The sequence below is a fragment of the Mesoplodon densirostris genome, chromosome 7 (genome assembly GCF_025265405.1).
Source record: "Mesoplodon densirostris isolate mMesDen1 chromosome 7, mMesDen1 primary haplotype, whole genome shotgun sequence".
Lineage (NCBI taxonomy): Eukaryota > Metazoa > Chordata > Mammalia > Artiodactyla > Ziphiidae > Mesoplodon > Mesoplodon densirostris.
Genome location: NC_082667.1, coordinates 7,778,807 through 7,793,390, shown reverse-complemented (window position 1 = coordinate 7,793,390; position 14,584 = coordinate 7,778,807). Strand labels below are relative to the sequence as shown.

The following is a 14,584-nucleotide window of genomic DNA, read 5'->3' as shown; positions in this document are numbered from 1 at the left end:
GTGTTCCCATCAACAATACACGCGCAAGTCCCTTATCTTGCTTGGGACTCATGTAACTCCCATTTTACAGGCAAGAAGGTTCAGAAAGGGACTGTCCTTTCTTCGTCTGTGGCCACAGAGCAAGTCAGCAGCACAGCCAGCTCAGAACCTGGGTCTGTGGCTCAGAAGCAGTGCTCAGGGCCTGGCACCTAGCTGTCCCCCTACCTGGCTGTGTGTGGGAAGGAAGGCAGGGTGGGGGGGTGACAATGGCTGGGTGAGAAGACTGAGTGGGGACGAGGGCCCAGAGCCAGCATGTCTTGCCACTTTCAGGCTAAGTAGATCACTGTCACGGCCCGAGCTTCGGTTTCCATTTCTGTAAAGGGGGATAGTGATGCTGACTCTGCCCACCTTGCTGGGCTCTCAGAGGATTTGAGGAGCTCAGGGGCAAGAGGCACTTGGTAAAGGGCACAGGCAAGCCTGGGTGGGTGGATGCTTGGCAGAGCCTGGGTGGCAGGAAGGGAGAGAGGTACAATACTTATCCACTCACACGACAATTTGGCCCAGGGCCCCATTCCTCCACTGTCCAGGCCTCAGTTTTCCTCCGAGCCACCAGGCCAGTCCTGGCAGAATCCACCTGACTGATGCTCCCCCGGGAGTTAAAGGAGGGGCCTGGAAGGCTCAAGGTGAAAACCTGAAACTTCCCTGTATTAGTTTTCTATTGCTGCTGTAACAAATCACCACAAACTTGGGGGCTTAAAACAACACAAATTTATTAACTTACGGTTCTGTTGATTTGAAGTCCAACATGGGTCTAAAATCAAGCGGTCAGCTGGGCCATGTTCCTTCTGGAGGTTCTGGAGGAGAATCTGTTTCCTTGACTTTTCCAGCTTCTAGAGGCCACCCACATGTCTTGGTTTGTGGCCCCTTCCTCCATCTTCAAAAGCAGCAACACAGCATTTCTGTGTCATCACATCTCTTTCTCTGACTCTCCTGTCTCCCTCTTCCACTTTGTGTGTGTGTGTGTGTGTGTGTGTGTGTGTGTGTGTGTGTGTTACGCGGGCCTCTCACTGTTGTGGCCTCTCCCGTTGCGGAGCACAGGCTCCGGACGCACAGGCTCAGCGGCCATGCCTCATGGGCCCAACTGCTCCGCGGCATGTGGGATCCTCCCGGACCGGAGCACGAACCCGCGTCCCCTGCATCGGCAGGCGGACTCCCAACTAACCACTGTGCCACCAGGGAAGCCCCATCCCTCTTCCACTTTTAAGGACCATCATGATTACATTGGGCCCACCCAGATAATTCAGGATAATCTCTCTATTTTAAACTCAGTTGATTAGTAACTGTAATTCCATTGGCAACCTTAATTATTCTTTGCTGTGTAACAAAATATATTCACAGGTTCCAGAGCCTGGGACATGGACATCTTTAGGAAGGGGCCATTTGCCTACTCCACTCCCCTTCTCCCCATCTTTCCCTCCCTTCTGACTTGACTGATCCCCACCTCCACCCCCAGCATCCTTCCCTCCTTCAGGATGCCTTCCTGACCCCCTCTCCCTAAGAGTCCCTCCCACATTTACAGTATGGAAGTTTTCATCATCCTGGTCACATTGTACGGTCACAGCTGTCACCCTCCAGAAAGCAAGGTCCCCTCACCTCATTACCATCCCCCCTTCCTTCGCCCCACTCTTCTTAGCACTTTCTCCCTCAGAAGGGTATCACAGTCTACTTGGGGACTTGGGTTTCCTCCATTTCCCTTCATTGGACAGTAGGTCTCAGTCCGGAGGGGGCTGCATCCCCAGCGACAAGAACAGCTCCTGGCACCTATAGATGCGCAAGTATCTGCTGAATCACTGAAAGGAGCAAGGGCAGAGTTTCCTTCAGTCTATCTCCAGCTCCTGTGTAGGGTCTGCCCTTCAGTAAATGTTGCTCGTACTGAATGAATGAAAGAATGAATGAACCAACCAGCCAGCCAATCAACTAATGTTGGAATGAGTCTAAGTACGGGTCCCACCCCAGCCCCGGAAGCCACTTAGCCTGACAGCAAATACGGGCATGGCCCGGCCACTCCACCCGCACACACCCTCAATGCCCTCTTTTCTAAGGGGCGGCAAACTCCTGAAAGCTCTCGAAAGTCTGTAATATTTTAACATAGGCGCCTCTAAGGCCTCATTCATTTCCTTAGTAGTCACTGAATACACTTGTGCGGGCGCCTCCCCGGACCTGGCCCTCCTAGAACCGAGAGTTTTGGGTCCGACGGGCACAGCCAGAGTCCGCGGAGTCCAGCCCGGGCACCCGACGCCGCCTGGCCCGCAGCCGCCCGAGCTTGGACTGGACCCCCGGGCCAGCACGGCTGCTGGACCCCCGCGCTGCGCCTCCAAAGGGGGAGCCCAGGCGGCCCAGGGAGTAGGGCGAGGCTGTGGGCGGGGCCTGGTTGGGGCGGCCCCGGCATTGGCTCCGCGGCAGGGGGCGGGGCTTTAGGGGCCACTGTCAGCACTGTAAGTTCACAGCCCAGGTCTGTCCCATCGCCGCGCGGTCCAGCTCCTGAGCTTTCGGCGCCCGCCGGTCAGTCGCTTGAACGCGCTCAAGGTGAGTTCAGGCCGGGACTCTGCGGCCCGACCGCGGCTCCTAGGAAGGCCCATCCTTGAGGCGCCCCATCCCAGCTCGCGCCCCAGCCCCCGACTCACCTCCACGTAGATCCTTTCCCGGGTGCCTCGGGCTGCACCATGTTTCCCGCCCGCGCCTTGGTCCCGGCGGCCACGCCCGCTTCCCCCTCGGCCTGCGGGGCGCCGCGCATCCCGAACCTGAACTCCCGGTCCAGCCCTCCACACTGCGCCAGAGCCCCCGCCCCCCACCCCGGGACCCGGGAGTGCCCTCCCGCCGCCATCCCCGCCCGGGCTCAGGGTCGTATTTTTAGTCGATGGTGAGGTGTCCTCCTATCTTTAGCCGTGGCCGCGAGTGTCCTGAAACGGATCCGGACTGCGCTGGGCTGCACTCGGGCAGAGGGCTGGGAGGGGTCGGCGCCGGAACCCGAGCTGGGGCTGAGGAGCCGGACCCACGGGAGCCAGGGGCGGGGGCTGCACGCCAGAGCTCTGGCCCTGAGCCGAGCGGACACTCGGACATCGCCCAGGCCGGAAAGCACGGGGGAGGCTCCTCCCTGAGTTTGGATACCCGGGCAGGGTCCCGGATCTCTCCCTTTTCCCCGCTTTGTCGGGTTGTGAGACCAGAACCCCCCAAGAGAAGAAGATCCTGCAGACAATCCTCACCTGGTCCGTCAACGTGCGGCTCCTTGGGGGACGCTCGCCTGGAGCAGGAGACGCTCTGGAGACCCGGGTGCGCGCCGGGAACCTCTCCGGGACGAGGGGCAGTAGAGGGAGAGCGCGCGCCACCTAGTGGCCGCGGAGCCGAGCGCCGCTCCGCACAGCGACGCTGGGAGACCCCGCTGCCAGCGAGGGGGACTCTACGCAGGCAGGCTAAGTCCTGGCCGGCAGGCGGAGGCGGACCCCTCCGCTCGGGGGCTGTTCATTTTTGGTCTTGTTTGAAGCACTGTCCCCGGAGAACCAAAATGCTTGAGGAAGGCCCTACAGCTATTTGCTGAATAAATATCGGGGCTGACAGTGACCCGCTAACCCTGTCTTTGTACATCGGCGCTCTCTCTCACTTGCGGTATGGCAGTAGGGTCTCCAGTAGCCCCCTGGTAATGGCTTTATTGTCATCCCATTTCATAGACGAGGAAGGTGAGGCCCAGAGAGGAAAGGTGTCTTCCCAAGGTTAGGGTGAGTTCCAGGTAGAGATGGGTTCAAGGTCAGAGGCCTGCTTTTTGAACACTCCTGGTGGAGAGTGGCCTAGTATTCCTTGTGACAGGAGGGGTTCTGCATCCAGGAAGTCATTTTCTCTAAAGGAGGCCCCAGGCTCCTTCCAGAGCAAGCCCACAGAGCTGGGATGTCTCCCATCTGCTCCTCCCAAAGCTGCAGGAAGCCCCCTGTCCCAGGCCCCCAGAGCCCTGTCCTAATAGAGAACTCATTCTCATATGTCTGGACGCTTGCAAATTGAGAGAGGGGGCCAACCAAGAGGTAGGACTTAAATGGAGGAGGCCTGGGGACCCGGTGGCCCCAGCCCAGGTGGGAGCCTATTTCTCTCCTGCTCCCCAAGCAGTTCACAGAGGTTGACATGGTCCACTGCATCGGAGCCACTGGGACCCAGCTACGTACTAGTGCCCACTCTTCCTCTTACTAGCTGGGTGACCTCAGCAAAGTTGCTTAACGTCTCTGAGTTTCAGCTTCTGCCTCTGTAAAGGCCAGTAATGACACCCACCGTGCTGTGCCTGGGACGTTAAAATGGAAACCATGCAAGGGTAGCTGGAGCCTGGGGTCTTGTAGTTGCCAAATCTGAATACTTGGGGCTTGACGGTTGCAATTCCCAGCTCTCCCCTGGTGGTTGAGGCTGGCCCAACCCTTCCCCCCAGCCTCAGTTCTCCCCACATCTGGAATTGGGTGGGTACATCTGGCTCAGAGCAAGAGAGCTGTCAGGGACGCTGGATTTGTTGTGGAAACATTCAGGCTGTCTTGGCACCCCTGAATGATGGGAGGGAACTGGCCCAAGTTCTGGGCAGATCCCATCAGTTAGCCCCCCACTCCGTGAGTGAAAAAGAAGGAAAAGCTACCCCAAGACTTCTCCTGCCAAGGGGACAGATAGGATGTGTGTCAGCATGCCCCCAGGCCTGGCATGGTGGGCACAGATAAATGTTTGTTAGATAAAGGAGTGATGGGAGTCCAAGACTTCAACTTCAGAGCACTCCCTGCCTCCCTCTCCCTCTCTCCAGCTCCTTCCAAGCTTAGCTGGAATTCTGCCACGGGAGAGTCATTCCTTTGTTTCCTATTAAGCTGCAGGTGCTCTGGGAGGGGCAAGATGTCGGTCTCTGTGGCTCAGCTCGACTGACCCAGGGTGTCCGGTCCTGGGGTGGGGTTTCCTGAGTAAGGGCCTGGTCTGGGGGTGGGTGTGGCTGGGACTCAGCCTCTCCTGCATCCTCTTTCCTCCTTCCTGCTCCCTCCTGCCAGTTCCCTCACACTTCCCTCGCCCTGCCCGGCCTGGCCCTGGGTGAAGAATGGGGCAGAGGAACTGGCAGAGGCCTCCCTGCTGCTGCTCGGTGCTTCCCCAGTGATTTCCCACCTGCTCAGCCCCTGTTGGCCTGGGGAGAGTGGGCTCATCTAGTTACCTGCTGGGTGACCTTGGACAAGTTTCTTTGCCTTCCCTGCTCTGATTCTACACATCAGGCCAATCCCCCACTGTGGGAACTAGAGGAAGTGCTTGCTCCGCTTCCTTTTTCTGTCAAACCTGCACGACACCTTTCCAGAGTGTAGTTACTTTTTCCACATTTAAAAGATCTTTATTTTTTCTGACTACATGAATAATACGTGCTCATAAATAATACATGCTTCTTATTAAGAATTTGAGCTTATAGGGCTTCCCTGGTGGTGCAGTGGTTGAGAATCTGCCTGCCAATGCAGGGGACACCGGTTCGAGCCCTGGTCTGGGAAGTTCCCACATGCCGTGGAGCGGCTGGGCCCGTGAGCCATGGCCGATGAGCCTGCGCGTCTGGAGCCTGTGCTCCGCACCAAGAGGGGCCGTGATAGTGAGAAGCCCGCGCATCGCAGTGAAGAGTGGCCCCCACTTGCCTCAACTAGAGAAAGCCCTCGTGCAGAGAAACGAAGACCCAACACAGCCAAAAATAAATAAACAAACAAACAAACAAATAAATAAAGGAGTTCCTTTAAAAAAAAGAATTTGAGCTTATAAAAAGTATGAACAAGAAAGAGAGGGAAGTCACTTGAAATTCTACCACTTTGAGAGAACCACCATCAACATTTTGGTGACCTTCCTTTCATATTTGGCTTACATATATCGTTTCTTAGTAATGGGCCCCCGATATTAATTTTTTCTGAGGACAACTTTCCTCCCATGTCACAAGCCCCACACCCCATCCCTGCCCTCTACCCCAGTCTAGGTAGCCCATATGACAACCTAGTGCCAGCCTTCTATATTCTTCTCTGTTCCTATATCGAATATAATCCTATGCAGACCTGTATATGTAGGTACACATACATGCATGTTCAGGGAGTGGGGAGGAGAGCTGGTCAATGTTTTCACAAAATGGAATCTTCTAGACTGCATTTTTTCATTTTTCTTCTCTCTCTCTGCAATGCCTTATGGGAATCCCTCCAAAATGTCCGATAGCTCTAATTTTATTTATTTATTTATTTATTTGTTTGTTTATTTATTTATTTGGTGGCTTGTGGGATCTTAGTTCCCCGACCGGAGATTGAACCCCGGCCACAGCAGTGAAAGCGCCGAGTCCTAACCACTGAACTACCAGGGAGTTCCCTGATAGCTCTAATTTTAAAATGGGAATGATAGGAGGGTGGTTGTGATGATTAAATGAGATGTGTGTGCAAAGAACTCAACGAAATTCCAGGCACAGAGCAGAGCTGCCACCCCCTAAATATTTGTATCCCCCATTCCATCTTCCCCTTAGGCGCTGGGGCAGGGAGGAGGGGCAGAAACTACATTAAGCTTAGGCCCTGCCCATAAGGAACTCCTAACGGAGAGGAGGAGAAAACGAAAGCTCTGAGCAGGTGACCTCACTTCCAGTAGGATGTGATTGGGCCAAATGGGAGGTGTGGGTTGTTAGGCACTGTTGGCTGAACTCCTGCTGTGCCAGGCCTGGGAGGAGGAGACAGAGGTTACAAGATCTCAATCCTCCGTCAGGTCGGGAGCTGAGACAAATCTGTGAGACCCCCAGACAATTTGGCACTGGTCATGTCTTGGGCACAGTTGAGTGCAGACCACAGTAATGAGCAGAGCTGGGGATTCAGGGCAAGAGACCAGAGCCAGGGCTTCGTATGTGACTCCAGTCCTGTCGCTTCGGTTCCCCACTTATGGAGGGAGGGGCTTGGCGCTTCTGATCCAGGCCTTGAGGTGCAACAAGCCCGTGAGTGAACACAGGCTTCGGCCAGGAGGGCTCCCCACGGGAGTGCAGCCCCACGTGGGCTCCCAGGGCTGATGAAAGAGACCCAGAAACGAGACGGATGCCTCTGCCTTTGTCCGTCCCTGACTTGTACCCTTGATGTTTCAGCTCCTCAGCCCTGGACCAGAGAGAAGCTGGCGAGGACGAGCCCAGAGAGCACCACTGCCTACGAGCTCTGAGCCTTCCTGCTTCCAGTTTTCAGACGAGTTTTCAACCCTCTTGGGAGAAAGTGATTTTTGTTATCTCGATCCTCTGACTTCATTGATCGTTTATCTTTCTTTTCCAAATTCCTTGGGCCAACTTTGGTCACACCACACGCACTTGGCAAGTGTTTGGTGTCTGGAAACCTCCCTCTAGGTGTTTCTTGAGGGTGGTGAGAGGAGGCAGCGGAGGCCGCGGTCCTGCGAGCAGACTCTCCCGGCCTGGGTGGTGAGGTCGCGATGTCCACCAAGGTGCCCATCTATCTGAAGCGCGGCAGCCGCAAAGGCAAGAAGGAGAAGCTGCGGGACCTGCTGTCCGCAGACATGATCAGCCCGCCACTGGGGGACTTCCGCCACACCATTCACATCGGCAGTGGTGGCGGCAGTGACATGTTCGGTGACATCTCCTTCCTGCAAGGCAAGTTCCACCTCCTGCCGGGGACGGCGGTCGAGGAGGCCGAGGAGGATGGTGGCTTTGAGCTGCCCTTCCAGTTCACGCGCACGGCCACCCTGTATGGGCGGGAGCTCCCTGACGGGCCGTCCCCTCTGCTCAAGAACGCCATCTCCCTCCCGGTCATCGGCGGGCCCCAGGCGCTCACCTTGCCTGCCGCCCAAGCCCCACCCAAACCCCCTCGCCTGCACCTGGAGACCCCTCAGCCTTCCCCAGAGCCCTCCCCGCAGGAGGCAGGGAGTGTGGACATCTGGCGGATTCCAGAGGCTGCCTCGGCCCACAGTGGGCTGAGCCCCGAGTCTGGGGCTGAGGAGCCCTTCCTGTCCCACGCCAGCTCCCTGCTCTCCCTGCACGTAGACCTGGGGCCTTCCATCCTGGACGACGTTCTCCAGATCATGGACCAGGACCTGGGCCACCTGCAGATCCCCACATAGGACCCAAGAATGGCCAGGCTGGGGTGAATGCCAGAGGCAGTTGGTGGACACGGCCCTGATCTAGAAGTTGGGGTCCCAAGGTCCCACCTGCGTGGTTGCTGGCCAGTGATTTCTCACTTTGAGCCTTTGTCTCCCTCCCTCCCACCCTCTCCCCGTGGACAGAGTGGCCTCTTTGCTTTCCCCTAAGCCCCACGAGGATATGTGTAGACGTCAGCCCAAAGTGCCCTGTGCCTCTTGGGCCACCCGGACCCCCACCGCCAACGGCTCCTCAGACCCCTTGGACTAAGGCTCTGCTGAAATGGACTCTGCTTTTCACCTCCCTCTGCCTCAGCCCCATCAACGCCCTGCTAGGAGGCGGAGGGTGAGGGAAGACGTGGGGCACAGCCAGCTGGATCTTTGGCTCTGTGTCCTTAACTGGGAATATGGCATCAGTGACCCATGTCCCTCCATCCCACCCCTCCCACATGACCAGGGGATTCTGGTTGCAATAAAACTTGCTGCTGCTGGTACTTGTGCTTGCCGTAGGCTCCTCTTGAAGTCAGGCTAGGCTCTGGGAGCTGTGGGCTGACCTTGGGGGAGACCCCAGCCCCAGAGGGCCTTGAACAGGGCGGGGCCTGCCTTCTGGAAGATGGTACCTCATTCCTAGCCCATAGTGAGAATGAAGCAGGAACGAACCAAGTGCCAATTGGGGATATTCTGACATTAATTCGGGTGTTTGACAAGAGGCGGCCAAGCACCGGAGTAGGCCAGGAGCTGGCCCTGGGGGCTGGGCTTTGTCAGGGAGGCCCAAGAACCAAGGAATAACCACAGGCCTGGTGCAGTGGAACCAACAGCTTCTCAGGCGTCAGAGGACTGAGGGAGCACACAGGAGGGCGGGCTGGGCCTGGGGCTGAGAGGGATCAGCCTTGCTCATCAGCAGACCCATCTCATCAGCGCTGCTTATTGAGCACCTGCAGTGCATCAGACATGCTCCAAGTGCTGGGGCACCAGACAGATGCAACCTCTGCTCTCCCAGAGCTCACAGTCTAGTGGGGGGAAGGATATCAAATCTGTAAGCAAGTAAATTTCCAATAGTGTTGAACACTATGAAGAAAACACCAAGATCGGTAATGTCTGGGGCAAAGGTGCAGCGGTGTCGTGATTCTGAGCCAAACCTGAGGGCTGACGGACTTATGCTCATGCACAAGCAAAGGCACTGAGGCACCAGAGTGAATGACAGAGAGGATCTGACACGTGGCAAAAAGAGCAAAGGTCTCTGAGTCCAACCTAGCCTTGTGAGGCTCAGTTTCCCCGTCTCTAAAATGCAGTCAGTGATACCTACCTAACAGCCTTGCAGGGTTGTTAAGCAAATCAGGGATAACGTTTATTAGCTTGCACACGGAAGGTATTCAAACATGGTCATGGTGTGAGACATAAAGGAACCCGGGGCTCGGGAAAGGCAGGACTGTGAAGCTGGAAAACTGGGTCGGAGTCGGCTTAGAACAGTTCTGCTTGCAAGGCTGAAGCTGAGGCCATGGGAGCTGCTGAAAGAGTTAAAGCAGGAGAGACGTGGGGTCAGACCCAGGTTTTAGAAGGGTCACCAGCCAGGCTGAGTGGGAGACGGGCCAAAGATCAAAGAGGAAGGAGCCGTTGCAGGAAGAGGGCTGGCTCCGCGTGGGGACAGTGGGGACCGAGAGGAGGGGAAAGTGCTGGGGTGGGGCTTGGTGTCTGACTGGTACAGACCACGTGGGCAGCTGGAGGCCAATGCCGCCCTCGGTGATCCCCTCTTCCATTCTCTGCTGGTTCTTTTCCATCCTTTTGACCCTACAAATCTCAGACTCCCACCTCACCCCCCGCCTTTTCTACCTCTAGGCAGAGATTTCATACCAGAGGCAGAGGCAGAATTAGACCAGGAGGCATTTTTCTTGACTACACTGATTTTTTTTTTAAAAGGTGATGCGTTTTTTTTTATTCTGGTAAAACATATATAACACGAAATTTACCATTTTAAAAATTTATTTATTTATTTATTTATTTTTGGCTGTGTTGGGTCTCTGTTGCCACATGCAGGCTTTCTCTAGTTGCGGCGAAGCACGGGCTCTAGAGCGCACAGGCTTAGTTGCTCTGCAGCAGGTGGGATCTTCCCGATCAGGGCTCGAACCCATGTGCCCTGCATTGGCAGGCGGGTTCTTAACCACTGCGCCACCAGACAAGCCCCATTTCAACCATTTTTAAGCATATGGTTCAGTGGCATTAAGTACATTCACATTATTCTGCAACCATCACCACCATCCATTTCCAGAACTTTTTTCATCTTCCCGAAGTGAAACTCTGTACCCATTAAACACTAACTCCACATTTCCCCACACCCCCTGCCCCGGCCCCTGGCAACCACCCTTCTACTTTATGTGTCTATGCATTTGACTACTCTAGGGAACTGATACAAGTGGAATCATACGGTATTGAGTTTGGGGGTTTGTTTTATTCTTTTGCCTGAGCCTCACGGCTTATGGGAATTGACCAATCCCAGACCAGGAATTGAACCAGGGCAGTGAAAGCACCGAGTCCTGACCACTGGACCACAGGGAATTCCCTATTTGTCTTTTTGTGACTGCCTTATTTCACTTAGCGTGACGTCTTCAAGGTTTATCTGTGCTGTAGCATGTGTTGAAATTTCATTCTTTTTAAAAGCTGAGGACTTCCCTGGTGGCGCAGTGATTAAGCATCCACCTGCCAAAGCAGGGGACACGAGTTTGATCCCTGGTCGAAGATTCCACATGCTGCGGAGCAGCTAAGCCCGTGCGCCACAGCTACTGAGCCTGTGCTCTAGAGCCTGCAAGCCACAACTACTGAAGCCCACGCGCCTAGAGCCCGTGCTCCGCAACAAGAGAAGCCACTGCAATGAGAAGCCCACGCACCATAGCGAAGAGTAGCCCCCGCTCACCACACCTAGAGAAAGCCCGCGCACAGCAACAAAGACCCAACGCAGCCAAAAATAAATAAATAAAAAATATTTTTTAAAAAGCTGAATAATATTCCATTGTTTGTATATTCCACATTTTGTTTATCCATCCATCCATCAATGGACACCTGGGTTGCTTCTGTCTTTGGCAATTGTGAACAATGCTGCTCTGAACGTGGGTGTACCCATATCTGTTTGAGTCCCTGCTTTCATTTCTTTTGGGTGTGTACACTGAAGTGGGATTGCTGGATCACATGATCATTCTATATTTAATTTCTTAAGGAACTGCCGTTTTCCATAGGAGCTGCACCATTTTACGTTTCCACCAAAATTTTTGTTTTTAATCTGAAATTTTTGCCATCATTTAGAGATTTAGAACCCACTGTGAGACCCCAAAGCCTGTACTCAACTGCAACCCTCTCCCCCAACAGGGGTTCAGTTTCAGACCCTGGTAAAGTGTGAAGGCAAAGGGTGGGGAGCTGAAGGCCAGCACCGTCTTACCTGCAGGTTCCCCCTCAGTGCTTGAGTGGCTTGTCCCCATCTGCCCAGGAGGGGAAGACAAGAAAAAGGACACCTTCCTTATAGCTTCACCCAGCTGGAAGAAGGCACCTCAGCTTGGACCTGAGGTGAGGACAGAGTGGCCATGAAAGAGGGACATTCTTGTCCCGGGTCCCCTGAAAGTGCTCCCCACCTACCTTGCATCAGGCATCAGACCAAGGACCCTGGGAAACCACTCAGGGTTGCCATGTCTGGGTGGAGAAAGGGGACTAGATGGCGAAACTGAAGCATCAGACTAAACTCGGGATACCTGCTTCACCAAGGCAGCCAGAGGCGGAGTGAAGGACTTTCCCTCTTCAACTTGGATAGTGTTATACATATCCTACAGGTACCACCTCCCACAAATAGGAGGACAAGTTGTCGCTGGACAGCCAAAAAAACGACAAATATGCCACGGGAATTCCCTGGTGGTCCAGTGGTTAGGACTCTGCTCTTTCGCTGCTGTGGGCTCAGGTTCAATCTCTGGTCAGAGAACTAAGATCCCGCAAGCCTCACGGCACAGCCAAAAAAAAAAAAAAAAAAGACAAATATCCCTACAGTCCACTGTTTTAGATGTCCAACATCCAGTATTTACTCTTAAAAATATCATAGGTATTATTTTATATATATATATATATATATATATATATATATATATATATATATATATATATATATATATAATCCCTGGTATAATACATCTATGCCTCTTTCTGTCCAAAATACATTCACTCATTTCCCAAAGGGAGACAACTCACAATCTTGTCAATGATCACATCCACTTCCAAGTCCAGGATTTTGAGATGATGTCCATTCCCCCTGCAATTCCTTTACCAGCCCATCTCAATATTTTGCAAACTATAAACTACACTGTAAAGTTAATTACCACCAATATACCCTATACACAAGAGTGGAGAGAAAGAGAGAAGAATGGGAGAATTAAAATATATAAAAAATACACTTGACACAACAAGAAAAGAAATATATGTAGACTTTTCTACAACAAAGCTTTGTCTGGTATGAATAACCTCCCTTCTTCACTACCCAGTTCTTGATACCTTTGCCTTCAACCTGCATCTTGCCTGTTCAGGCTTCTTTACCAGGTGACATGTCCTAAACCTTCTTTTTTAAAGAATTTGAGTTCTTGGAGGATCTCCCTGTATAGACATTTCCCCAAAACTTTTTATTTTGGAGCATTTCCAACCCATAGAAGTATTAGAAGGATAGTACAGTGTACACCCGTACACCTTCATCTAGATCTGCCAGTTATTACCATTTTCCCTCATTTGCTCTATCTCTTTAATATAAAAACTTTTTTTCTGACCTTCTGAAAGTAAGTTGCAGACATCATGACACTTCAGTATTTATTTCCATTGTCTTTCTTTAGCTTGCTTGGGCTTTATTTGGCTTCTGCAACGTGTGAATTTGTGTATTTCATTATTTTTGGAAAATTATTGATCACTTTCTCTTTAAATATTGCCTCTACCCCCTTTCTTTCTCCTTACCCTCTGGGACTCCAATTAAATGTATCTTAGATCTCTCTATATATCCTCTATGTTTCTAGTCTAATTCTGTATTTTCTTTTCTTTTGTCTTCCATGCTGTATTAAGGACAAGACAATGTCTTCCTATGTATCCTGTAGTACACTCATTCTCTCTTCAGCAGTGCCTAATTCGCTTTTTCACCAATTTATTGTGTTCTTAATTTTGGTGTTGGTATTTTTCAGTTGGAGGAGTTCTATGTGGTTCTTTAAAAATTCTGTTGTGACACTTCTTAATGGAAATTTGTGGCCTGCAGATATTTTTACACTTGTCTTTATCTTCTTTAAACACAATAAGCAGTGTTATGTTATGGTTGGTATCAGATAATTCCAGCATCTTAAATCTGTGTGGGTCAATCTGTGCTTTATATTGTTTGCAGTTAGTTTTTTTTCTTTCTTAATTTTATTTATTTTTAGCTGTGTTGGGTCTTCGTTGCTGCGTGCGGGCTTTCTCTAGTTGCTGTTAACAGGGGCTACTCTTTGTTGCGGTGCGTGGGCTTCTCATTGTGGTGGCTTCTCTTGTTGCGGAGCCCGGGCTCTAGAGTGCAGGCTCAGTAGCTGTGGCACATGGGCTTATTTGCTCTGCCGCACGTGGGATCTTCCTGGACTGGGGTTCAAACCCGTGTCCCTTGCGTTGGCTGGCAGATTCTTAACCACTGCACTATCAGGGAAGGCCTGCAGTCAGTTCTTGTGCAAGGTTTCTTGTTTCTTTGTGTGCCTGATTATCTTTGACTAAGAGCTGGATATTGTATCTGAAAAAGTATTTTTAGAAATAATTTGAGGCCTTGGATGACAGTACATTCTTTCAGAAAGGATATTGCTTGGTCCCAAATATGCTTCTTTCTGCTAGGTGACTAGGGGCATTATAAGGATGGGTCCACTTAATCCAAGTTCAAGGCTTGAGCTTCCCTGGACCACCTGGATAATATGATTCTGGACCTACTAGTCCACAGAAGTTAGGATCCCATCTTAAAGTGTTAATGTATTGGTAGTAGGGTATCTGACTTCTACCTTGGGCAGGCTCTGGGTTTTGATTTTGACCTTCCCCACCAAAGACCACCAAACAACAGCTTAGCTTCACAGTTATATCTTCCAGATCAGTAAATGTCCCCAGGACAAAAATTGCCTTGAATTCTGGGCTTATAGCTCTGGGCTTCAACCTCTTAAATTTTAGCTCAGGAATTCGTCACTATATTACTAGTTTGTCAATGCTTTTAAGTTTTTTTTTCACTTCCTCTGTTTTTTTAGTTTGTATTCAGTGGGAAGGTTGGAATTAAATAACAAATCAGGTGGGCAAAAAAAAAAAAATCAGGTGAGCTTCCCTGGTGGTGCAGTGGTTAAGAATCCGCCTGCCAATGCGGGGACACAGGTTTGAGCCCTGGTCTGGGAAGACCCCACATGCCGCGGAGCAACTAAGTCCATGAACCACAGCTACTGAGGCTGTGCTCTACAGCCCCCGAGCCACAACTACTGAGCCCGTG

At 52.2% G+C, this 14,584-nt stretch overlaps 1 protein-coding gene across 1 annotated transcript; it reads left to right on the top strand.

The window, feature by feature from the left end:
- Positions 1–2,473: 2,473 nt before the first annotated feature.
- Positions 2,474–8,588, top strand: CDC42EP2 (CDC42 effector protein 2). Its single transcript, XM_060104114.1, has 2 exons — positions 2,474–2,565; positions 7,109–8,588. The coding sequence occupies exon 2, from the start codon at positions 7,441–7,443 to the stop codon at positions 8,083–8,085; it is 645 nt and encodes a 214-aa protein (XP_059960097.1). The 5' UTR covers positions 2,474–2,565; positions 7,109–7,440; the 3' UTR covers positions 8,086–8,588.
- The last annotated feature ends 5,996 nt before the right edge of the window (positions 8,589–14,584 follow it).